At 49.7% G+C, this 26170-nt stretch overlaps 1 protein-coding gene across 2 annotated transcripts in view; it reads right to left on the bottom strand.

The window, feature by feature from the left end:
• The window catches only part of cfap54 (cilia and flagella associated protein 54), a 763542-nt gene that overhangs the window by 30472 nt on the left and 706900 nt on the right, over nucleotides 1-26170 (bottom strand). For both annotated transcript variants that reach the window (XM_038810895.1, XM_038810894.1), the window contains 4 exons: nucleotides 22721-22816; nucleotides 11316-11533; nucleotides 9389-9559; nucleotides 261-367 (listed from right to left, as the gene is read on the bottom strand). In XM_038810895.1, the coding sequence (XP_038666823.1) occupies nucleotides 261-367; nucleotides 9389-9559; nucleotides 11316-11533; nucleotides 22721-22816 (592 nt within the window). The remainder of the gene's footprint in view (nucleotides 1-260; nucleotides 368-9388; nucleotides 9560-11315; nucleotides 11534-22720; nucleotides 22817-26170) is intronic.

Consider the following 26170-nt stretch of genomic DNA (forward strand, 5'->3'; position numbering starts at 1 on the left):
GATATGGAAAATCCGTCTCAGACAGCGTTGATCGTACCTCCCCAGGACCTTGAGGTGGCATCTGTACGTAGTCCACGTTTCTGAGCCATATAGAGAGTTGGGACGATGACTTGTACAGAGCATATTTCACATCCATAATTATGAGCAAATTGACATATTTAATGAACGTTGCATTTATTATGACAGTCTTGGTAAATAAAATTCACTTTTTTAGTAAAATATAAAGGTGATGGATAGTCACAAAAATATATTTTTCATACCGTTTTAAATGAATCCATTTGTATCCACAAGAAGCATTAGTTAACGTGCTTGTCTTGAGGCTGATCAAAGTGACAGGCTTCACATTGTAGGCAAACAGAAGTAAGATCTGAAAAAAAAAACACAATTTAAACTTATTTTGTTGCCCTCACTCAGATGTTTCGTGAAATAAAAAAATCACCTTTTGTTAAATCCTCTGCAAACACTTTTATCCTCTTATTAGATTATGATATTTTCCTATCAGCTTCACAGTTCAGACTGGGTGAGCATTTTGGGATATTTATGCACATGGTCTGAAAGAAATTTAATTTATTGCTATATATTGCTATTGTAGTTTACAAAAGGCAACTTTGGCGTACTCCAGGAGAAAAGCAACTTTACATAGTTGCAGAATATCAGTTTATTTAGTAAATTGTAATGCTTATGGGATGTGTGCGTAGTTTCATTGGAGTGTTTTAAAGTGCCTATTGTGACAAAAGCAGAAGGTAGATAGGGTAGAAGCCTGAACCATTAGCTCAGCTGCTTGAGATTTCAAAAGCAAGCTATCTCAAAGCCATTTCAAAATTCCCGCCACTACCCTGATGAAATTTCAGACTGAAAAACCTCCTTTGCTGCATACAGCCAATGTGGTTTTATTGTCTAGCATGGTGTCTCCAAACAGGGAAATATTGTTCGTAAAAGTATAGTTTTCGGCAATTTATATTTGTGTATGTGTTGGGCATCAGCTATAGATTTAACGTTAAACTTAATTTATATTTCTGCAGTTGTGTGTCAAGGAGACAAAGTCTAGTTTCATTTTAAATTTTCCTTGCAATTGAATGAGATTCTATCTGTTAAAGTTGGGAAAAAAAACTATGCTGTTGCCCAGCAAACAGAGGCCCACAGGGACAGAAAAGGCAGTTTTTAGTCCAGTTGGAATAAGGTGACCCAGAAGGAAAGACCAGCTCACAGGAAGTGAGCAATTGCTTTCCAGGGGCTGGTTTAGCACAAGGCTAAATTGCTGGCTTTGAAAGCAGATAAAGGCAGGCCAGCAGCACGGTTCAATTCCTGTACCAGCTTCCCCGAACAGGCGCCGGAATGTGGCGACTAGGGGCTTTTCACAGTAACTTCATTAAAGTCTACTTGTGACAATAAGCGATTTTCATTTCATTTCAAGTGTCAGAACAGGCAGCACATGCAAAAGGGACAGCAAACAAGTCCCAAACTAAAGAACGGAAAGGTCCAAAACCAGGGAGAGGGGCAAAAGGAAGACCTTCTAGTTAAAGGGCAGGGACAGGAATCTGGAAAAATATCCTATTAAGGGAGGTTAAAATTGAGGAACAAAAGCTCCACGTTAAAAGACAAGGCGGCAAGGTGCAGACCTGGAATAACCTGCGCCTGTGAGAAGCCAGAGATCCAAAGAAGCCCAAAAGTTGGTGACTCATTACGACTGTAAATAAACTGTGAAGCAGTGATGCTCTGGTGGCATGGCTGGGTATCTGATTGTGTGGAAGGTGAATGCACATGTCACCCCAGGGCAGAGGAACACCTGAAGGAGAGGTTGAGATGGATTCTAGTGAAAACATCCGAGAGAAAATGTCGGTTCAGAGAAGATGCCAAGGCTTGTCTTTGAGAATGGAGATTGGAAACCCTCGTGTGAAAGATAGAGGGCACAATTCTCCGCTCCCCAGGCCGGGTGGGAGAATCGCAGGAGGGCCGCTCTGGCACCCCCCCCCCCCGATTCTCGCACCCTCCCCAAAATGGCGTGTTGCGTTTTGCGACACGCCACTCGGAGAATCGCGGGTCGCCGTTTTTCGCGGCGACCTGCGGTTCTCCAGCCCGGATGGGCCGAGCGGCCTGCCGTTCCCGACCTGTTCACGCCGGCGGCATCCACACCTGGTCGCTGCCGGCGTGAACAGCGCGAGAAAGGTGAGGTTGGGGCCTGTGGGGGGTGGAGGGGGGATTGAGCACCACGGCCGTGCTCGGGAGGGGACTGGCCGGCGATCGGTGCCCACCGATCGTTGGGCCGGCGTCTCCAAGAGACGCACTCTTTCCCCTCCGCCGTCCCGCAAGATCAAGCCGCCACGTCTTGCGGGGCAGCGGAGCGGAAGACGGCAACCGCGCATGCGCAAGTTGGGGCCGGCCAACCTGCGCATGCGCGGCTGATGTCATTAGGCGCCGCCCGTCGCGTCACTCTCGGTGCGCCGCCTTGACGCCAGCATCAAGGCTCGGCGGCAAAGTTCGATGAAACGCCGCTCCTAGCCCCCCCCCCCCTCCCCCCCATGTGAAGGTGTAGTTAGAGTGAAGGAGTAGTGGATTATAGTTCATTGTTTCTTTCACACAGTGAGCTTTGCGGACGTGCGCAAATGTGAGAGAGGCCACATCCAGAGTGAGGTCATAGGCAGAGTGATTTTTATGCTTTAAACTTGGGAATTTGAAACAGAGTAGGGATTGGGTGCAGAGCAGAAAGGTGCTCTTTGCTTTTTCTCCTTGCTTTGTAACTTTTAAATCTTCAGAAAGTTGTCTTTCCCTGCTGCAGCTGAGGCTACAAGGGAGAGAGCTGATTGGTAAGTAATGGATGAGGTCGGTAAGACTTTACAACTTTTATCAATTATAGTTTGAAAATAAGTTTTGTGGTTTATAATCTGTAAGTGCTCTAATTGGTAGTAACGATTAACAAGGAGTTAATCTAACTCGTTGGCAGGGAGAGGAGTTGCCGCAAACTCGGGGAGGAGGAGCTACGGAACAGGAAATATAAATAACTCACCTGTGGGGTATCGGAGACTAGGGAAAAAATCTGAAAAGTGATGTGAGAATAAGGCTGTGACCTAATTGAGTGGTTGGGAATCTTTTCTAAATTGAAAAACAAGAGTAATTAACCAAGTAGAGGAGTACTTAGGAGATTAGCGTATTTAACATTTAATATTTACCAGAGAAATCTAGCGCAAGGGACCATATAGTTAATTTTAACTTAAATTTAATAAGTATATATAATAATCTTTATTAGTGTCACAAGTAGGCTTATATTAATACTGCAATGAAGTTTACTGTGAAAATACCCCAGTCGCCACACTCCGGCGCCTGTTCAGGTACACTGAGGAAGAATTCAGAATGTCCAATTGACCAAACAGCAAGTCTTTCGGGACTTGTGGGAGGATACTGGAGCACCCGAAGGAAACCCACGCAGATGAGGGCAGACACTGCACTATTTATCTTTTATTTGTTTAAAAAATTTAAAAAAAAATAAATTTAGAGTACCCAATTAATGTTTTCCAATTAAGGGGAAATTTAGCATGACCAATCCAGCTACTCTGTGCATCTTTGGGTTGTGGTGGTGAAACCCACGCAGACACGGGGAGAATGCGCAAACACCACATGGACAGTGACCCAGAGCCGGGATTGAACCTGGGACCTTGGCGCCGTGAGGCAGCAGTGCTAACCACTGTGCCACCGTGCTGCCCTTCTGTGCTATTTATTTTAACATTAATAAGTATTAACTTTGACGTAATTAATTAGTACTAAATTTAATAACTATTTATTTTGGCATAATTAATTAATTAGTGCTAGAAATGTCAGTCATCCGCCAGGCGCGCGGGACCCTGTATGAACACGGAGACAAAGCCAGCCGCCTGTTGGCACACCAGCTGAGAAAGCAGTCAGCCACCAGAGAAATTGCACAAATCAGGGGTACCGGAGGCACGTTGGAAACAGAACCAGAGAGGATTAACAAAACCTTCAAGGCCTTCTACCAAGAGCTGTACACCTCAGAGCCCCCAACGGGGAAGGCTGGGATTACCCGGTTCCTTGATGGACTGGACATACCAGTCGTGGGAGAGGGCAGAAAACGGGACCTGGAAGCACCACTAGCACTGGGAGAGATCATGGAGAGCATTAGCTCCATGCAGACGGGGAAGGCGCCGGGACCGGACGGATTCCCGGCGGACGTCTACAAAAAATTCGCGACACGCTGGCCCCGCACCTGCGGGAGATGTTCACAGACTCGCTAGCTAGGGGCACACTGCCACCCACGTTAGCACAGGCCTCAATCTCGCTGATACCTAAGAAAGACAAAGACCCAACGGAATGTGGGTCATACAGACCCATCTCACTGCTGAAATCAGACACCAAAATACTGGCCAAAATCCTAGCCAAAAGGCTAGAAGACTGTGTACCTGAGGTGGTCACAGAGGACCAGACCGGCTTCGTCAAAGGTAGACAGCTTACCTCGAACATCAGGCGCCTGTTGAACGTGATAATGACCCCCTCCGGGGAGAGGACACAAGAAGTGATCGTCTCCCTGGACGCAGAAAAGGCCTCCGACAGAGTCGAATGGAAATACCTCATAGAGGTACTGGAGCGGTTTGGGCTTGGAACAGGGTTCACCGCTTGGGGTAAAGCTCCGATACAACGCTCCCATGGCAAGCGTACAGACCAACAATACCAACTCCCAATACTTCCAGCTGCACAGGGGCACAAGACAAGGATGCCTACTGTCCCCCCTGCTGTTCGCACTAGCAATCGAACCGCTAGCAATCGCGCTCAGGGCAGCAAAGAATTGGAGGGAGATCCGAAGGGGAGGCAGAGAGCACAGAGTCTCACTCTATGCAGATGACCTGCTCCTCTACATCTCGGACCCACAGAGCAGCATGGACGGAATCATTGCGCTCCTGAAAGAGTTTGGAGCCTCCTCGGGCTACAAACTCAACATGAGCAAAAGCGAGATCTTCCCAGTACACCCGCGGGGGGGGGTTTCACACCAGCACTGATTAATGCCACCTTCAAAAGGTGGAGGCAGGACGGAGGGACACTGACAGTCAGGGACCTATACACAGACGGCAGGATCGCTACACTGGACGAACTGACAGAGAAATTTCGGCTAGCCAGGGGGAACGAGCTACGGTATCTGCAGCTCAAAAACTTCTTACGAAAGGAGACAAGGACGTGCCCACAACCGCCACGACAGACACTACTGGAAGACCTACTGGACGCAAGTATCCTAGATAAAGGGAACTGTAGCGACATGTATGACCGACTGGTAGAAAGGGCCGACACCGTACTGGACGCAACAAGAAAGAAATGGGAGGAGGACCTGGGGATTGAGATAGGGTGGGGACTCTGGAACGAAGCACTGCATAGGGTCAACTCCACCGCCACGTGCGCAAGGCTCAGCCTGACGCAACTAAAAGTGGTACATAGAGCCCACTTAACGAGAAACCGTATGAGTAGGTTCTTCCCGGAGGTGGAGGACAGATGTGAACGGTGCCAAAGAGGCCCAGCCAACCACGCCCACATGTTCTGGTCTTGTCCCAGACTTGTGGAGTACTGGACAGCCTTCTTCGAGGCTATGTCCAAAGTGGTGGGGGTGAGGGTGGAGCCATGCCCGATAGTGGCGGTCTTCGGGGTTTCAGACCAACCAGATCTATTCCTGGGGAGGAGGGCAGATGCCCTTGACTTTGCCTCCTTGATCGCCCGCCGTAGAATCCTGTTTGGCTGGCGGTCAGCAGCACCACCCAGAGCTGCAGACTGGCTGTCCGACCTCTCGGAATCTCTCCAAATGGAGAAAATCTAATTCGCCATTCGAGGGTCAGACGACGGCTTCCACAGAACGTGGGAGCCATTCAGGCAACTGTTCCGGGACCTGTTTGTGGCCAACGAACAAGAGGAAGAATAGCCGGGTGGCCAAGAATCAGGGGAAAATGGCCGGGAGTCGGGTGAAGGTAGCCGGGGCATGGAGGGGAGAGATGGACTGGGAGGGAGGGGCGGGGGGGGGGAACAGCTAAACCTGAGGAGGGAGGGGTGAACCACGGGGGGGGGGGGGGGGGGGGGGGGGGAAGACAGCTAAACCTGGGGAGAGGGATGCGAACCGTGGAGGGGGGACGGGGGACGGGAGAGGAGGGCCGGCGGGGGGCAGGGAAGCGGGAGCCGGAGGGAGGACACGAGATGCCAAAACGTGCATGACATCTCCAGGAGCGGGGAATGAGGAAACTGGAGATGGAGGACGGGAGGAGCGGCAGAAGCGGGGGCGAGCGTGGGACGGCAGCGAGACCCGTCCGGGAAGGGCGGGCGACAGCAGCACACAGCACAGCCAAATATCGCACATTGTGATGTTCTCCCCGGCACCCAAAGGTGTGCTTGCCCCCCCAGTCCCTGCCCCCCCACAGGCAGTCGGCTACTTATGTGGTGTGGGTAATTTTGCCAGATGTACAGAGATGCCGCTGTCGAGCTGGTGCACAATACCCCACCAGTTATTCTATTTCATATGTTATTGTATTTTTTTTAATGTTGGGATGTGCCCTTCTCCTCCAAATGTGTATATATATATATGTTTCTTATTCTGTGTACATAACGGTATTAATACCTTGTTCAAAAAAAACCCAATAAAAACATTTATATATAAAAAAAGAAATGTCAGTCAACGGAGTGCAGTGAGTTGTAGGAGGTCCATGACGCTTCCAACGTTCCGGATGACTACATCTGTAGGACGTGTATCCAATGGGAGCTCTTCACAGATGACGTGTTTTGGTTGGAGCCCTGGCTATATCAGCTCTGGTACGGGCGAAGGCCTGTTGTGCCTCGGTTGGGATCGGGCCCCAGAACTCCATTCTGGACCACATAGCCGAGGATGGCTAAGCGGGTTGTGCTGAACACACACTTCTCCTTGTTGTAGGTAAGGTTGAGGAGAGTGGCGGTGTGGAGGAATTTGGCAAGGTTGGCATCGTGGTCCTGCTGATCGTGGCCGCAGATGGTGACGTTGTCTATGTACGGGAAGGTGGCCCGCAAACCTTACCGGTCGACCATTCGGTCCATCTCCCTTTGGAAGACCGAGACCCCGTTAGTGACGCCGAAGGGAACCCTGAAGAAGTGATAGAGACGACCGTCCGCCTTGAAAGCAGTGTATGGACGGTCCGATTTACAAATGGGGAGCTGGTGGTAGGTGGATTTGAGGTCTATCATTGAGAAAACCAGGTACTGCGTAATCTGATTGACCATATCAGATATGTGTGGGAGGGGGAATGCGTTGAGCTGCGTGTACCGATTGATGGTCTGGCTGTAGACTGGCTGTGTTTCTCCCCAGTTTTAACAACTACCACTTGGGCTCTCCAGGGGCTGTTGCTGGCCTCGATGATGCCTTCCCGAAGCAACCGCTGGACCTCGGACCTGATGAAGGTGTTGTTCTGGGTGCTGTACCGTCTGCTCCTGGTGGCAACGGGTTTGCAATCCGGAGCTGGATTGGCAAAGAGGGAGGGTGGGTCGACCTTTAGGGTGGCGAGGCTGCACATAGTGAGGGGTAGTCGGGGCCCACCGAATTTGAGGGTAAGGCTCTGGAGATTGCACTGGAAGTCCAGGCCTAGTAGTAGTGCAAAGCAGAGATTAGGAAGGACGTAGAGGCGGAAACCACTGAATTCTACACCCTGGACCGTGAGAGTGACCATGCAGAACCCCCGGATCACGACGGAATGGGATCCGGAGGCCAGGGAGATTCTTTGATTGGCGGGGTGGACCGTGAGAGAGCAGCGCCTTCCGGTATCCGGATGGATGAAGCTTTCGGTGCTCCCGGAGTCCAGCAGGCAAGAGGTCACGTGACCGTTGATTCTCACACTGGTCGAAGCGGTGGCCAGGTTGTGCGGACGAGACTGGTCGATCGTCACTGAGGCGAGCTGCGGTCGGTCGTCGCTGACGTCGGAAGATGGAGAGCGTGGGGGGCCCAGGTCGTGGAATGCTGTCAGCGTCCATGCCCCATAGGGAAGACAGGATGGCGGCGTCTGAAGATCCTGCGGGGGACAAAATGGCGGCGCCCATGGGCCGCACCTTGCGGCCGTGGACTAGATGGCGGCGCTCATGGGCCGCACGTTGCGGAGGCTGGACAATATGGCGGCAACCATGGGCCGCACGTGGGCTGAGGGGAGAAGATGACGGCGCCCACTAGCCGCTCGCGGCCCCGGGAGGTGAAGATGGCGACGTCCACTGGCCGCGTGTGGTCCGGGGAGGTGAAGAGGGCCCGCCAGAAGTCTTCTATGGACTCACCAGGGAGTTGAGAGCGAGTGGCGACTACGTGCCTGGCGAGGAGTGTGTGCGTTTTCTGTGCGTAGTTTTCTTTAAGGAGTGCCATGGCATCTGCGTAATTCAGGGCAGTCTGGATCAGCGGAAACACGTTGGAGCTCAACCTTGAGTACAGGATCTGTATCTTCTGAGCCTCCGTCGGCAGGGTGGTCACTGAGTTGATATAGGCCTCGAAGCAAGCTAGCCAGTGATTAAAGTCCTTTTTGGCGTCGCTTGATTGCGGATCCAGCTGCAGGCGATGTGGTTTGATTCGGAGGTTCATCATTTAGAAAATCTTACTGCAATAAATTGATGCACGATCAATTGTACAAAGACTAAGGTTGGATACAACTGTGGCTTTATTGCAGTAAGATGTGTGGCCTCCCACAGCAGCTGGCGAAATGGCTGCTGAATAGAGGACACGCTCCTCCTACTGGGCGGAACCAGCAGGCAGGGACTATCGGCGAATCTGTAGTACAGGTCCTACCTTACATCACCTAATATAGGTGTAACAGTGGTTTACCACAAACATCCGAATAGTCGGTCTGCCAGACGGGATCAAGGGCAGAGGTGTTACATGCTACATCGCCCAAATGCTGGTCAAGCTAGTGGGGAGGAGGACTTTGCAAACCCCCCAGAAATGGACAGGGCACACAGATTGCTTTGGGCCCAGGCCAAAAGCAGGGGAGAAGCCCAGGGCGATTATTCCAAGCTACACCGGTTCCAAGACTGAGAAAAAAATCTTAAGGTGGGCCCGCCAGACAAAATCATGCACGTGGGAAGCTATTTAACTGGCGAGCCAGACATTCGCTGGGTGCAATGCGGTGGTTAAATCATGCTCAATGTTTTTAATGGTCATTCATCAGAACTAGGAAAAGTTAATAATGCAATCGGAATTGAACAAGGGATGGGTAAGTCAAGGACAACGGAAGGTCTGTGTTAAGGTGAAGGACCAGGGAGATTGAATAATGGAATAGTTAGTTCTTCAGGGACAAAGGGGCAAGAAATAAAAGATGTGTCTTAAGCATGTGTGCTTCAATATGTTGATCTGCAAAATTATTGAGAAAACAACCGCAGAGTGTTAGTTGGCTGTTTTGCACCTAATTATTACCTTCTGAGTTTCACAGCTTGCAGGAGGCAGTGCCAGAGCTGGCAGATACCATTGGACACACAGCTCTTTGTCTATAGAATGTACTGCAATGCTCATCTGAGGAGTAAGTTGACCAGTGTAACTATCCTTTGGGGATGTAAGAACAAATTCCCCAAAGACACTTGTATATACCTGCAAAATACAAAATTATTAATGTCTAGTTGTAATGATTTAATATTTTAGGACAAAATTATATGGTTCCTGTCACCTGTGGAATTTTCCATTCCCACCGAAGTCAATAGCTCTTTCAACGGTTCTCTGCATTTTGTAGTCCCGCTCCCTCTGCAACACGGCCGCAAAATTCTGCCCTTAATGAAATCTCTACATAGGTAACAAGCTACAGGTCGCTTAAGTTTTTTTTCAATAATTGGATGTGGCACGCTGGCTAGCCCAGCAATTATTGTCCATCCATAATTGCCCTCGAGCAGGTGTTGGTGAGCTGCAATCTTGAACTGCTGCAATCAGTGTGGTGTAGGTACTCCTACAGTGCTGTTCCAGGATTTTGACCCAGCAACAATGAAGGAACAATGACATATTTCTAAGTCAGGATGGTGATTTAAGGTGGTTAAAGGAGAGTTAAGGAGGGAAACTTGAGAATTGAGGTGGTAGTATTCCTAAGTATCTGCTGCCCTTGACCTTCTAGGTGGTAGAGGTCACGGGTTTGGAAGGTGCCATCAAAAAAGCCTTGGTGAGTGTCTGCAGTGTATCTTGTAAATGGTACACACTGCTGCTACACGGCCGCAGTGCTGGAGGGATTGAATTTTTTTTTTAATTTAGAGGACCCAGTTATTTTTTTTCCCAATTAAGGGGCAATTTAGCGTGGCCAATCAACCTAACCTGCACATCTTTGGGCTGTGGGGGTGAAACCCACGCAGACACGGAGAGAATGTGTAAACTCCACATGGACAGTGACCCAGGGTCGGGATTCGAACCCAGGTCCTCAGCGCCACAGTCCCAGTGCTAACCACTGCACCGCATGCCCTGGGATTGAATGTTTAAGGTAGTGGATGAGTTGCCAATCAAGCGACAATCCCCAAGTCGCTAAATTCCGGTGCCTGTTCAGGTACACAGAGGGAGAATTCAGAATGTCCAAATTACCTAACAGCATGTCTTTTGGGACTTGTGGGAAGAAACCGGAGCACCCGGAGGAAACCCAGGCCGACACAGGGAAAACATACAGACTCTGCACAGACTGACCCAAGCTGGGAATCATACCTGTGAAGCAACAGTGTGTTATAGACATAGACATAGAACAGTACAGCACAGAACAGGCCCTTCGGCCCTCGATGTTGTGCCGAGCAATATAATTTGTAAAACACTTCAACCAAGTCTTCGTTTTGCAGACTGTAAATATAGGCAATTTAATTTCTTATTTCCAAATGTCTGCAGTGCAAATCACTCAGAGACGTTTAATTTTGTCACCAGCTCTGAGATCTGAATGCCAATTCTATTCCGTACTCTATGAAAATAAGGCTAGGCTAAGTGAGGATTACTTATTAAAGAATAGATTATACTCAGGCTCAGCTTGGGTGTATTCTTTAAGGTTTTAACTCAGTGTTCAAATAAGTTATTTGAAGCATTTCAAATCAGGACATGTAAAGTCACTCTGGAAATATTTAATCTGTAGCTGAGAGAATAAGCTAAATTGTACAAGAGCAGAGGAAGTAACTAGTCTGATGGGCCGAGTGGCCTTTCGTAATTTGTGGCTGTTTGATGTCACAACAGCAAATAGATATGATAAACTAAACCAGAATTAAATATCACAGAAAGTGCTAATTGATCATTAATACACTTTATTGGTTTCGTACTGATAATTGATGTAATCTTTTGTTTGCCATTCAGGAGTTGTGGAAAAAGTTATCATAAAATGCTACAAACGTAAACTTACTTCAGGATGGAAATCCGGAAACATAAAACTGCCATCAAACATTTCATATAGGATTACAGGAATTAGATCTGCGCTGCAATTCACTTTATATGAAGGTAGGTAGGTCTTTAGAAATATATGCATTAATGCCAGACGTAGACACATGCTTGTGTTAAATACAGGTGTACGAACTCCATCTTCGACGTCATTTATAGCACACTTCTTGAAATCTATATCAACTAGAACAAAAAAATTGAAGGATTCAATTTTAAAATAAAAACATAAAATATCTCAAGTATTCATAACCAAAGATCCTTTGCTCCAGAATAATAAGCTTGCTTGATTTGTGTCAATTTTTATACTTTTGGAATTCTAATAAGTAATTGCATTCCCTTGTTTGTGATCCACAATACAAACTGAATTTTATACTCACCAACAGTGTAAACTAATAGGGGAGAACATCAAAATATATGTAAAATATAGGGAGCCACATGATGCAACAATTAGTACACTACACATTCACATTGCTCGTATAGGTGCAAGGTCCCATTTCCAGGGCCAACATTGATTGCCCCCCCGAATTGCCTTTGAGACAGGAGCAGTTTGCCTTTTTAAACTGCTACAGTCTATGTGGTGTAGATACATTCACAGTGCTGTTAGGAAGTGAGTTGCAGGTTTTGACCCAGCAACAATGAAAGAACAGTAAAATATTTCCAAGTTAGGACAGTTTGTGCCTTGGAGGTGGTGGTGTTCCTATCAGCCTGCTACCCATCCAACTAAGTGTGATGGTTGTGATTTATCAAAGGAGCTTGACTTCTCAATGTTAAGGAGAGTTGGTTAGACTGGGGAGGTGTGGTAATACCACTGTATATATATGTGTGCGCCTCTATTAGGGGATGTACAATAGTACCTGCTATTCCAGGTTTGTCGGTAAGCCCCTGCATAGTTTGTCGGTAAGCCCCGCCCACAGGGAGCAGTATAAATATCCATGAGGTCTCCTGAGCTGCCATTTTACACCTCCACTAGAGGGAATAACATCTCATGGTAATAAAGCCTCTTTTGTACCATTTCGTGTTTCTGTGTGCAATTGTTAGCGCATCAATTTATTACCGTGAGATTTCCCGAATCATGGACATCAGAATAAAACCCGACCGCCTGCAGCTGGATCCGCAATCGCCGAACGCCAGGAAAGACTTTAACCACTGGCTGGCTGTCTTCGAGGCCTACATCACCTCAGCGGACCCTGCACCATCGGAGGCTCAGAAGGTACAACTCCTTTACTCCAGACTGAGCTCTAGCGTGTTCCCGCTGATACAGGACGCGCCGACCTATGCCCGTGCTATGGAACTGCCCAAAGAAAATTATGTCCAGTCGACGAACACTCTGTTTGCGAGGCACGTACTCTCCACTGGCGTCCAGCAACCGGGTGAGTCGATTGAGGACTTCAGGCGGGCCCTTATCACTCTAGTACGGGACTGCAAGTGCCAGGCCGTCTCGGCCACGGAACATTCGAATCTACTCATGCGGGATGCATTTGTTACGGGTATTGCATCGGACCCCATCCGGCAACGACTGCTGGAAGGGGCCGCGCTCGCTCTAGCAGCGACATAGACTTTGGGAGGAATTCTCCGCTCCCCACGTGGCGTGGGAGAATTGTGGGAGGGCTTCCCGACATTTTTTACGCCCCCCTGGCGACCCTGCGATTCTTCCCCCTCTCGAAAAAATCGGCGCTCGCCGTTTTTCACGGCGAACGGCAATTCTCCGAGCCCGATGGGCCGAGCGGCCGGCCCTTCATGCCCGTTTCACCACGGCAGCAACCACACCTGGTCGCTGCATTCGTGAAATGGGCACCGGATGCCCATTTGGGGCATCCAGGGGCCCGATTGGGACGGGAGCACCGCGACTGTGCTCCGGAGGGGACAGGCCCGTGATCGGTGCCCACCGATCGTCGGGCCTGCGTCCAAAACGGACGCACTCTTTCCCCTCCGCTGCCCGGCAAGATCAAGCCGCCACGTCTTGCCGGGCGGCAGTGGAGAAAGACGGCACCGCTGGTTTGCGTCGTTGCGCACTGATGTCATCCGCGCATGCGCGATGACATCCGCGAAGCACCGTTCGGACGTCATTTCCGGCGGCCGAGGTCGCGGCCGGGAACGACGGGGTCCCGCTCCTAGCCCCCCGGGTGGGGGTGAATTAGGTGCGGGGAGCGGGCCCTGAGGCCGTCGTGAACCTCGGCCGAGTTCACGACGGACTCCACGATTTTGGCCACCTGCGGAGAATTCCGCCCTTTAGCGCTCTCTATGACGGCCGCTTCCCGTAACGTGCAGTCCTACCCCGCCTGCCGCTCGGCCCACACATCCTACCCCTCGTGGATCCCGCTACCGACCCCCCCGACTGGGACCGCTCCTGCGCAGTATGCCTGCGCTACTCGCCATACCGCGCACCCTGGGGGTCCCCGCTGCTACTTCTGCGGCCAGCAGAAGCACCCCCGCCAGCGCTGCCCGGCCCGCGCCGCGACCTGCAAATCTTGTCGCAAGAAAGGCCACTTTGCAGCGTGTGTGTCAGGCCCGCGCTGTTGCCTCTATCGCGCCCGACCTCTCCCCCTATCCCCAGCCGATCGCACAATGGGCCCTGCCGTCCGTTGCTCCTGGGGCCACGTGCGATCAGTGGGTGCCACCATCTTTCACCGCCCCCGCAATGTGCGCACCATGGGCGCCGCCATCTTGTCCCGCCCCCTCAACGTGCGCTCCATGCTTGCCGTCATCTGGCCCCGCCCCCACAATGTGCTATGCATGGGCGCCGCCATTTTCTTCCCCGCAGGTACTCCGACGCCGCCATTTTGTCCTCCCCTTGGGACTGGATCACGGGACCCGGGTCGCTGCCGCTACACATCGGAATCTTCGGACTCTTCGGACGATCGCCTGCTACTTGCCTCCATGACGCTCGACCAATCCCGTCCTCGCAACCTGGCCACCGCTTCAACGACGGTGCTCACCAACGGCCACGCGACCTACGGCCTTCTTGACTCCGGGAGCACCGATAGCTTCATTCATCCGGACACGGTAAGGCACTGCTCCCTCGTGGTCCATCCCGCAAACCAGCGGATCTCCCTGGCCTCCGGATCCCTCTCTGTCCCGATCCGGGGCTTCTGTCTGGTCAGACTCACCGTACAAGGCGTGGAATTCAGCCGTGTCCGCCTGTACGTTCTCCCCAACCTCTGTGCGACACTTTTACTGGGCCTGGACTTCCAATGTAACCTCCAGAGCCTCACCCTCAAATTCGGCGGACCCCTATCCCCACTCACCATTTGCGGCCTCACGACCCTCAAGGTTGACCCTCCCTCTCTCTTTGCCAATCTGGCTGCAGATTGCAAACCCGTCGCCACCTGGAGCAGACAGTACAGCACCCAGGACAAGACCTTCATTTGGTCCGAAGTCCAGCGGCTGCTTTGGGAGGGTATTATCGAGGCCAGCAATAGCCCCTGGAGAGCTCAAGTGGTGGTGGTTAAAACTGGGGAGAAACACAGGATGGTCGTGGACTACAGCCAGACCATCAACCGGTACACGCAGCTCGACGCGTACCCTCTCCCTCGCATATCTGATATGGTCAATCAGATAGCACAGTTCCGGTTCTTCTCAACAACTGACCTGAAATCTGCCTACCACCAGCTCCCCATTCGTAATCGGACGGTCCCTACACTGCCTTCGAGGCGGACGGTCCGATTTACTTCCTTAGGGTTCCCTTCGGCGTCACTAACGGGGTCTTGGTCTTTCAACGAGAAATGGACCGAATGGTTGACCGGTACGGACTGCGGGCCACGTTTCCGTACTTAGATAATGTCACCATCTGCGGCCACGACCAGCAGGACCATGACGCCAACCTTGCCAAATTTCTCCACACCGCATCTCTCCTCAATCTAACTTACAACAAGGAGAAGTGCGTATTCAGCACAGGCCGCTTAGCCATCCTCCAAAACGGACTACTGGGGCCCGATCCCGACCGCATGCGCCCCCTCATAGAGCTTCCCTCCCCCACTGCCCCAAGGCTCTCAAACGATGCCTAGGGTTCTTTTCTTACTACGCCCAGTGGATCCCACAATACGCGGACAAGGCCCGCCCACTGATCCAGTCCACGTAATTTCCCCTCGCGGCCGAGGCACAACAGGCCTTCGCCCATATTCGCTCAGACATAGCCAAGGCCAGTATGCACGCAGTAGATGAGACACTTCAGATGTCACCCTTGCCGCCACTCTAAACCAGGCAGGCAGACCCGTGGCATTCTATTCCCGCACCCTCCATGCCTCCGAAATTCGACATTCCTCAGTTGAAAAGGAGGCCCAGGCTATCGTTGAGGCGGTGCGGCACTGGAGGCATTACCTGGCCGGCAGGAGGTTCACTCTCCTCACTAACCAACGGTCGGTAGCCTTCATGTTCAACAACCATGCAATGGGGCAAGATCAAAAACGATAAAATCTTGCGGTGGAGAATCGAGCTTTCCACCTATAATTACGAGATCTTGTATCGCAGGGTCGGAGAATCGCCTGGGACCGGCAAAAATCCCGCCCCCGCCGTGGCCAGAATTTTCCGCCACCCGGGAATTGGCGGTGGTGGGAATCGCGCCGCGCCGATCGGCATGCCCTCCGCGCCGATCGGCGAGCCCCCTGCGGTGATTCTCCGGCCCACGATGGGCCGAAGTCCCGCCGCTGAGAGGCCTCTCCCGCCGCCGTGGTTTCAACCACCTCTGGTGGCGGCGGAATTGGCGGCGCGAGCGGGCCCCCAGGATCCTGGGGGGGGTGCGGGGCGAGCGGACCCCGGGATGTGCCCCCACGGTGGCCTGGCCTGAGATCGGGGCCCACCGATCGGCGGGTGGGCCAGTGCTGTGGGGGCACTCTTTTTCTTCCGCCGCAGCCACGGCCTCCACCATGGTGGAGGCGGAAGAGACCCCCTACCGCATGCACGAACCGGCGAAGGCCTTTCGGCCCGCCCCGACGCCGACTGGCGGGCGGCAAAGGCCGTTGGTGCAGGTTTTGGCTCCAGTCGGCGTGGCGCCAACCATTCCGGCGCAGGCCTAGCCCCCAAAGGTGCGGAGAATTGCGCACCTTTGGGAAGGCCCGAAGCCGGAGTGGTTGGCGCCACTCCGCTACACATGGACCCCCCGCCCCGCCGGGTAGGGGAGAATCCCGGCCCAGGAGTGGGAATTCCACCTGGTAACCGTCCGGCCCCGGTGCTTTACCCTATTGCATGCCCTCTATACCCTTGACAATCTCCTCCAATTCAATCAGGGCCCCCAGCCCCTCCACCAGGTCCTCTTCCACCTTTGGAAACCTCAACTGGTCCAAAAACTGCCTCATCTCTTCCGCTCCCGTCGGGGGCTCCGACTTGTGTAGTTTACTATAGAACTCTTTAAAGACTCCGTTTACCTCCCCGGATCCAAGACCATGTTATGCTCCTTATTCTTTACTCCCCTGATTTCCCTAGCCGCTGCCCTCTTTCGCAGGTGGTGTGCCAGCATTCTACTCGCTTTCTCCCCGTACTCATCGACTGCCCCCCTTGCCTTCCTCAGCTGTGCTACCGCTTTCCCTGTGGTCAGCAGTTCAAACTCCGCCTGCAGACTCCGCCGCTCCCTCAGTAGCCCCACCTCGGGGGCCTCCGCGTATCTCCTGTCCACTCGGAGTATCTCCTCCACCAGTCTCTCCCTCTCCGCTCTTTTACCTATGGGATTGAATTGAGATGAGCTCCCATCTGACAACTGCCTTCAGAGCCTCCCAGACTGTAGCCGCTGCTACCTCACCCGTATCGTTTGTTTCCAGGTAATCCTGGATGTTCCTGCTAATCCGCCCGCAAACCTCTTCGTCCGCCAGCAGCCCCACATCCAGTCTCCAGAGTGGGCGCTGCCCTCTCTCCTCACTAAGCCGCAGGTCCACCCAGTGCGGGGCATGGTCCGAGATTGTGATTGCTGAGTATTCTGTCCCCGCCACCTTTGAGATTAACGTCCTGCTCAAGACAAAGAAGTCCATGCGGGAATAAACCTTATGAACGTGGGTGAAAAAAGAGAACTCCTTCGCTCTGGACCGCGCGAACCTCCAGGGATCCACCCCCCCCGCCCCCGCCATCTGCTCCATAAAACCCTTCAGTTCCTTAGCCACTGCCGGTCGCTTCCCTGTCCTGGACTTCGACCGGTCCAACTCGGGGTCAATGACTGTGTTAAAGCCTCCCCCCATGATCAGGTTGTGTGACTCTAAGTCAGGGATTTTGCCCAGCATCCGTCTCATAAATTCCACACCGTCCCAATTCGGAGCGTAGACGTTCAGAAACACCGCCCACTTTCCACTCACCATTATATACCTGCCCCCCCTTATCTGCCATAATTCTCCCAGCCTCGAATGCCACACCCTTACTGATCAGAATTGCTACCCCCCTTGTCTTAGAATCCAGCCCTGAATGGAACACCTGGCCTACCCATCCCTTTCTCAATCTCGTGTGATCTGCGAGCTTTAAATGTGTCTCCTGAAATGAAATGAAATGAAATGAAAATTGCTTATTGTCACGAGTAGGCTTCAATGAAGTTATTGTGAAAAGCCCCTAGTCGCCACATTCCGGCGCCTTGCTACGTCTGCATTGCTACATCTGCCTTTAACCCCTTTAGATGCGCGAACGCGCGTGCTCTTTTGACCGGCCCATTCAAACCCCTCACATTCCACGTGATCAGCCTGGACGGGGGGCTAACCCACCCCGCCGCCCTCCACCGACTAGCCATCGCCCTTTTTTGGCCAACCTCGAGCCCGCGCCCTTCGCTTCCTCGAGCGCCCCCACAGGGAGCCACCGCCCCCGACCCTCAATTGGTACCCCAAATTTGATACCTCCTCTGTCAGCAAAGCAGCATTCCCCCCTCCCCCCCAACAGCCCCACGACCCAAACCCCCCCGCCAAGCACCAGCTGAGCACTTGCTCACCCCCCACTACGCTCCCGAGAGTCAGCTGACCCATGCTGATCTCAGCAGCTCCCACCCCTGGCACCGATTAAACTGTCGCCTCATTGTCCGGACCCCTCTCCCCACATGAATAAATCAATTAAACTACCTCTCCAGCCCCAGTGAGTAAATAGTAATACTAAACGAAGAATAAACAGAAGACACTAACATTGCTCTGTGAGGAGACACTTGTTGAACCAAGGCTCCAGCTTGCCGAAAAATCACGCTAAGTACAGGCCCCCTCCCCCACTTACCTCAATTTTGCCAAAAACACTGCACCCTCCAGCCCCCACCACAGCGCTCACATGCACCCAAAATTGTATACAATCTTATATTAGAAGCGGTACCGTGTTACCCAGCCCCACCGCCGCATTCCACCAAAGCTTAACTGTCCTTAACTGTCCTTTAATTCGAGTCCAGCTTTTCTTGTTTGACAAAGGACCACGTCTCATCCGGCATCCCAAATTTCATGCCCTTGCTGAAGAGGGTCACCTTCAGTGGGTTGAATCCAGCTCGCCTTTTGGCCAGCTCCACACCCAGGTCCTGGTAGATGCGTATCATGCTGTTCTCCCACCTGCTGCTCCGTTCTTTTTTTGCCCACCGCAAGACAAGTTCCTTGTCCGAGAAGCAATGAAATCTCACCACCATGGCCCTCGGCGGTTCATTCGCCTTGGGCTTCTTTGCGAGGGCTCTGTGCGCCCCGTCCAGCTCCAGGGGTTGAGGGAATACCCCCGTCCCTATCGGTGTCTCCAGCATCTTGGACACAAAGGCTCCCGCATCCGACCCCTCCACACCTTCGGGGAGGCCCACAATTCTCAAGTTCTGTCTCCTGGACCTGTTTTCAAGGTCCTCCAGCCTCTCCTGCCGCTTCTTGTGGAGGTCATCCTGTGCCTCCACCTTAAGGGCCAATACAACCAACTCGTCCTCATGGTCGGATAGCTTTTTCTCCATCTCCTTAATCACTTTCCCTTGTGCCACCTGAGTTGCAATCATTTGGTCTATTGATGCCTTCATCGGGGCCAGCACGTCTTTTTTAAGATCAGCAAAGCAGCCCCTAAGGAATTCCTGTTTCTCCTGTAACCACTGTCCCCATGCACCCTGGTCTATACCGGCCGCCATGCCGTGCCTCGGTGCCCGCTCCGCATTGTCTGTTGGGACTTAAACGCTTAACTCGGCCACTCCTGGTCCAGCTATCCATACAACAGAGAGGTAATACTTTTGGCAGTGTTCGCTTCACCAATCTGCCCCAAAAAGTCCGTGAAAACTCCTGAAAAAAGGTCCAAGAGTCCGTTCCAGACGGGAGCTGCCGAAAGCGCGACCTACTCCTCCATGGCCGCCACCGGAAGTGACTGGGAATATACTACAGACCCCCGAATAGTGAAAGGGAAATAGAAGATCAAATATGTGGGAATTTTCTGCCTGCAAGAATAAGAGGGCAGGGTAATTGTAGTAGGAAACTATCGCAATATCAACTGGGATTCAAACAATATAAGGGGAACTCCGGGAGAAAAATTCATACAGTGTTCCAGGAAATTTTTTTCAACCAATTAGTGACAAACCCAATGAGAGGAGATGCAATTCTAGACCAAGTCTTGGGAAACGAAGAAGGGCATGTGGGTGAAATGAGAGTTGGTGACCACATCGGGGATAGTGATCACAATTCAGCTACATTCAGTATTACCATGGTAAAGGACAGAGATAAAACAGGAGTAAAACTTTTGAACTGGGGGGGGGAGGCTAGTTTTGAAGAAATGAAAAGAGACTTGGCTGAGGTGGACTGGTCAGTACTGCTAGAGGATAAATCTGTGGAAAACCAGTGAGAAGCACTAAAATACGAGATCCTAAATGTACAAAGTAGACATGCCTCCTCCAAAAATAAGAGAGGTACTGTCAAATCTACACCCCCCTGGAGAAATGTAAGAGAAGATCAAACCGAAAAAGAAAGTGTACAACAGGCACAAAGACACTGCAGATAGCCTAGACGAGTATAGGAAGCGCAGAGACAAAGTCAAAAAGGAAGTCAAAGAGAGGCCATGATAAAAGATTAGCAATAAAGTTAAAGAAAACCCAAAGTTTTTTTTACCAATACATTAATGGTAAAAGGTTAGTTAAGGAAAAATGGGACCTTTCAGAGATTAAGAAAAGAACTTGTGTGTATATGCAGAGGGTATGTGAAGGGTTTTAATTGAATATTTTGTCTTTGAGTTTACAAATGAAATGGATCATGCCGATGTGGTCGTCAAGGAGGATGATGTCGTTTGGGATAATCATAAAGAGAGAGGAAGTACTCAAAGGGTTGGAATCCTTGAAAGTTAATAAGTTGCCAGGGCCAGAAGGATTGTTTCTGAGGCTACTGAAGGAAGTCAGGGAGGAGAGAGCAGATACTCGGAGGATGATTTTCAAATCCTCACTTGAAACAGGGGACGTACCAGAGGACTGGATAAATGCAAATGTGGTTCCATTGTTTAAAAAGGGATCAAAGGAAATGCCAAACAATTATAAGCCAGATAGCCTTACGTCAGTAGTGGGCAAATTAGTAAAATCAATCCTGAGAGATAGGATTATCTGTCACACAGAAAGACATGGACTCGTCAGGAATAGTCAGCATGGATTTGTAAAAGGAAGGTCTTCCCTCACAAATTTGATTGAATTCTTTGAGGAAGTTACAAGAAGGGTTGATGAAGGTAGTGCAATGGGTATTGTAAACATGAGTTTAGTACACATGGATGTTGTATACATGGATTTTAGTAAGGCATTTGACAAGGTCCCACATGGTAGATTCATCAAAAACCTAAAAGCTCATGGGATACAGGGCAATGTGGTGAATTGGATAAAAAGGTGGCTTAGTAACAGGAAGCAAAGAATAAAATTGTTTCTGTTGGAGAATTCAACAACCAGGGGACATAGATTAAAGATAAGTGACAGAAGATGTAGAGGGGACATGAGGAAGAACTTTTTAATGCAGAGGGTAGTGGATGTCTGGAATTCGCTGCTCGTGTTGGCAGTGGACGCAGACACCCTAAACACTTTTGAAAAGTACCTGGATCTGAACCCAAGTGCTGTAAGCTACAGGGCTATGGATCAGGTGCAGGAAGGTGGGGTTAGAAAGGGCATCTGGGTGTCCTTGAGTTGGCATGGGCAAGATGGGCTGAAAGGCCTCCTTCTGTGCTCTAACTTTTCTGTGGTTCTTTGAATTCTCTGTTGGATTGGTCATTGCCTATGTAAGGAATATTGCTGTAACAAAGGAAGTGGGATTGGAAGAGGTGGGGAGAGTTGGCAAGATATAAATGTAAGTGGCTGAAGATCACCTTGGAACTAATGAAAATAAAAGTAGCCAGGGAGTGGCCATGAAAATTGGAGAGACTAGAGCACCTGGAAGTGTTTTCCTGAGAATACAGCTGATCAAAGAGAGATTTAATAGAGGTGTTCAAAATTATAAATGGTTTTGATAGTGCCGAGGGAAGAAGAATGGCCAGTAACCCTAGGAAACAGATTTAAGATAAAGAAATCAAGACAGTCATGAGGAAAAAATTAAGCCATGAGTTGTTATGATCTGGAAGTACTGAAAGGTTAGGATCAAAAGGCAATTAATCCAAAGATGTAGAGGTGAGGTGGATTGGCGTTGCTAAATCTCCCCTAAGTGTCCATAGATGTGCAGGTTAGGTGGGGGAAGTGGTCCTTGGTAGGGTGCTCTTTCAGAGGGTCGGTGCAGACCAGTTGGGCCAAATGTCTTCCTTCTGCACTGTCGGGGTTCTCTGGAGATGTATGTTTGAATAGAAAATATTTTGAAGGATTATGAGGAAGGAGCAGGGGAGTGGGGCTAATTAGATAGGTATCTCAGAGATCCACCAGTGGCACAATGGGCGGAAGCGCTTCTTTTAAGTGCTTTATGGTTCTTAGAGAATTATATGGAGTTAACTGTTTAAGGAGGATAGGGTGGCAGTCAGCAGACAGGAAAAAGGGCTGGGGAATGAGAGGTGGAGACTGAAATAACTAAGGGTGAGGAAAAAAAGTACAATTAAGGTACAAACTAGACTACACTACTGTACCCAAAGTAATTGCACTTGTAGGTAATTTCTAATTCCGACATGTATAACCCTGATGTGCAGGGAACATTTTTCAATTAGTGCTAAATAATAAAAAGTTTAGGATTACAAATTCATGGCCAGGAATGGAGTCACTGTGTGAACTTATAACTTAGTGCATTTCTGAGCCCTATTTTATCAAAAGGGGAACATGTTAATTTGATCAGTTTGTGCTACAATTCTCAAATCAATCAAGGCAGACTCAGAAAAGTAGCAGAAGAAGCACACCAAATTAGAAAAAGAACAGCAATTTCCCATGAGATCAGTTGAATTCATAATATGTACTGGATATTTATAGCTTTGCCTTACTGAAATAAAGAAGGATGAAAACAATCTCATGAGATCTACGGATGAATTAACAATGTGTCCATTTACCTCCATGCATTTGTGCCTCAGAAGGTTCAGTAAAAGGAATGTTGTGCCCCAAATTATCTGTCCTTTCAGTCTCCACATTTTCAACTGGATTTCGAACTAAAAGGAAAAAAGCAAACACATTAAATGAATCACGAAATTATCAAGTATATTTGAAAAGTCACCATTCTTAGAATTTACTTATTATGAAGATTGCAGCCAATTCAACCACTATCCCTTTATCTGTTTGGCACTGGTAAATAGGATGGAGCAGTGTGAGCTTGTAGACATACAAATTGATCTCTAACAAATAAACTCAAATAGCTCCAAAACAATGTAAGTTAAAACAATGGGGAAATAGTTATGTCAGGACTTTTGTCATGAAGCATACAGATGTTATCTGTGAGGGTATCCAACTTGAAACACCTGTTGTGCGGATGTATCGTTTTGTTTTTTGTGTAAGGAGACAAGTGAAACACCAGTGAGAATAAACAGCCCAGTTATCATGTAACAATTAGAATCATAGAATTTACAGTGCAGAAGGAGGCCATTCAGCCCATCGAGTCTGCACCGGCCCTTGGAAAGAGCACCCCACTTGAATTGAACCCGGGTCTGGGGGCTGTGAAGCAGCAGTGCTAACCACTGTGCCACCATGCCGTCTGTATTTTTTACACCTCGATCAGGTTTCCCCTCAGTCTTCTCTGGTCCAGAGAAAACAACCCAAGCCTCTCTTCTTAACTGAAATGTTCCATCCCAGGCAACATCCTAGTGAATCACCTCTACACCCCCTCCAGTGCAATCACATCCTTTCGATAATGTGGCAACCAGAATTGCACACAGCACTGGCCTGACCAAAGTTCTGTACAACTCCAACATGACCTTCCTGCTTTTGTAGTCTATGCCTCGATTGATAAAGGCAAATGTCCCATGTGACTTTTTCACCACCCTATTAACCTACCCTTCTGCCTTCAGAGATCGATGGACAAACACGCCAAGGTCCCTTTGTTCCTCGGAAATTCCCAGTGTCATGCCATTTATCGAATACTTCCTGGTCACATTACTCCTTCCAAAGTGTATCACCTCACACTTATGGGCCGGTTTAGCTCAGTGGGCTAGACAACTGGTTTATAATGCAGAACAAGGCCAACAGCGTGGGTTCAATTCCCGTACCAGCTTACCCGAACAGGTGCTGGAATGTGGCGACTAGGGGCTTTTCACAGTAACTTCATACTTGTGACAATAAAAGATTATTATTATTAAATTCCATCTCCCACTTTTCTGCCCATTTGACCATCCGGTCTGTCTTCTTGTAACCAAAGACACTCAGCCTCACTGTTAACTACCCGGCCAATTTTTGTGTCATCCACAAACTTACTGATCCTACCCCCACGTAATGTCATTTATGTAAATGACAAACAATAGGGGACCTAACACAGATCCCTGTGATACGCCACTGGTCACTGGCTTCCAGTCACGAAAGCAGCCTCGTGTCATCACCCTCTGTCTCCAACAGCTAAGCCAGTTTTTTTTTTTTCTTTTTATAAATTTAGATTACCCAATTATTTTATCCAATTAAGGGGCAATTTAGCATGGCCAATCCACCTACTCTGCACATTTTTGGGTTGTGGGGGCGAAACCCACACAGACACGGGAAGAATGTGCAAACTCCACACGGACAGTGACCCAGAGCCGGGATCGAACCTGGGACCTCAGCGCCGTGAGGCGGTTATGCTAACCACTAGGCCACCGTGCTGCCTCAGCTAAGCCAGTTTTGAATCCACCTTATCAAATTACCATGTATCCCATGTGCATTTGCCTTCTTTATAAGTCTCCCATGCGGGACAATGTCAAAGGCTTTGCTGAAATCCATGTAAACTACACCAACTATACGACCCTCATATGTGACCACCTTGTCACATCCTCAAAAAATTCGATCAATTTTATGAGGCACGACCTCCCTCCAACAAAGCCATGCTGACTATTCCTGATCAAACCTTACCTCTCCAAGTAGAGACAGATTCTCTCCTTCAGAATTTTCTCCAATAGTTTCCCCACTATTGACGTGAAGCTCACTGGTCAATAATTCCCTGGCTTATCTCTACAACCTTTATTCAACACTGGGACCACATTAGCTGTTCGCCAGTCCTCTGGCACCTCCCCTGAAGCCAGAAGGAATTTAAAAATTGGATCAGAGCCCCTGCAATCTCCTCCCTCGCTTCCCACAGCATCCTGGGATACAATTCATCTGGACTTGGAGATTTATCCACTTTTAGGCCTGTCAACACATCCAAACCTTGTCACTCCCTGTGACAATTTGTTCAAGAACCTCACAGTCTCTCTCCCCAAGTTCTATATCTGCCTCCTCATTCTCTTGGGTTAAGACAGGTATGAAGTATTAGTTCAACACCCTATCAATGTCCTCTGGCTCCACTCACAGATTTCCCTATTGGTCCCTAATGGACCATACTCTTTCCCTGATTATCCTCTTCCCACTTATATACTCATAGAATACCTTAGCATTTTCCCTGCTTTTACCATCCAGAGCTTTCTCATATCCCCTCTTTACTCTCCTAATTGCTTTATTAAACTCCATCCTGCACTTTCTGTACTCCACTAATGCCTCTGTTGATTTGCTCCGCTTGTACTTGCTAAAAGCATCTTTTTTCCTTTCCTTCGTATCCTGAATGCCTCTGGTCACCCATGGTTCTTTGGGCTTGTTACTCCTTCCTATTACCCGAGAGGGAACATGTTGGGCCTGTACCCTCCCCATTTCCTTTTTGAACGCCCCCCCCCCCCCCACTACTCCTCTGTAGATTTCCCCACAACTAACTCTTTCCAGTCCACATTGGCCAGATCCTGCCTTACTTTACTAAAATATGCTCACTCCCAATCCACAACATTTTGCATATCTTTTGACACTAAGGGACAATTGATCATGACCATTCCACCTAACCTGCACACCCTTGGATTGTGGAGGAAATTGGAGCACCCGGAGGAAATCCATGCAAACACGGGGAGAAAGTGCAAACTCCACACAGTCACCCAAAGCCTAATTGAACCAGTATCTGGCGCTGTGAGGCAGCAGTCCAACCACTGTGCTAGAGTGCTGCCATCTCCTTTCTATGTTTCACCCCCAGTGGCTTTGCTGGGACCAGAGTACTGCCATCCAATTGACTGGCTGGTAGTTATTGAAGGTAGACATCTTACCCTGTGATACTAAGCACTCCTCCATGTAGGGCAGCCAATTGGACTGGGTTCACCATTGGCTCGTTCGCTGGGGGACAAGAACCCTGATGATTTGTAAAATCTAAGCCATTTATTCACTCACTCATTCACACTCTCAATGTCATACACAAACACGCACAGACTTGTGGAATGCAAACTTAAAACGCAAATTAAAATCACGACAGAAACAGAAATGGACCTTCAATTGCTTTGAAACAGGGTTTGTTTATGGTGTCATGAATCTGTCTA

Source organism: Scyliorhinus canicula, chromosome 11 (genome assembly GCF_902713615.1).
Source record: "Scyliorhinus canicula chromosome 11, sScyCan1.1, whole genome shotgun sequence".
In the NCBI taxonomy this organism is placed as follows: Eukaryota; Metazoa; Chordata; class Chondrichthyes; order Carcharhiniformes; family Scyliorhinidae; genus Scyliorhinus; species Scyliorhinus canicula.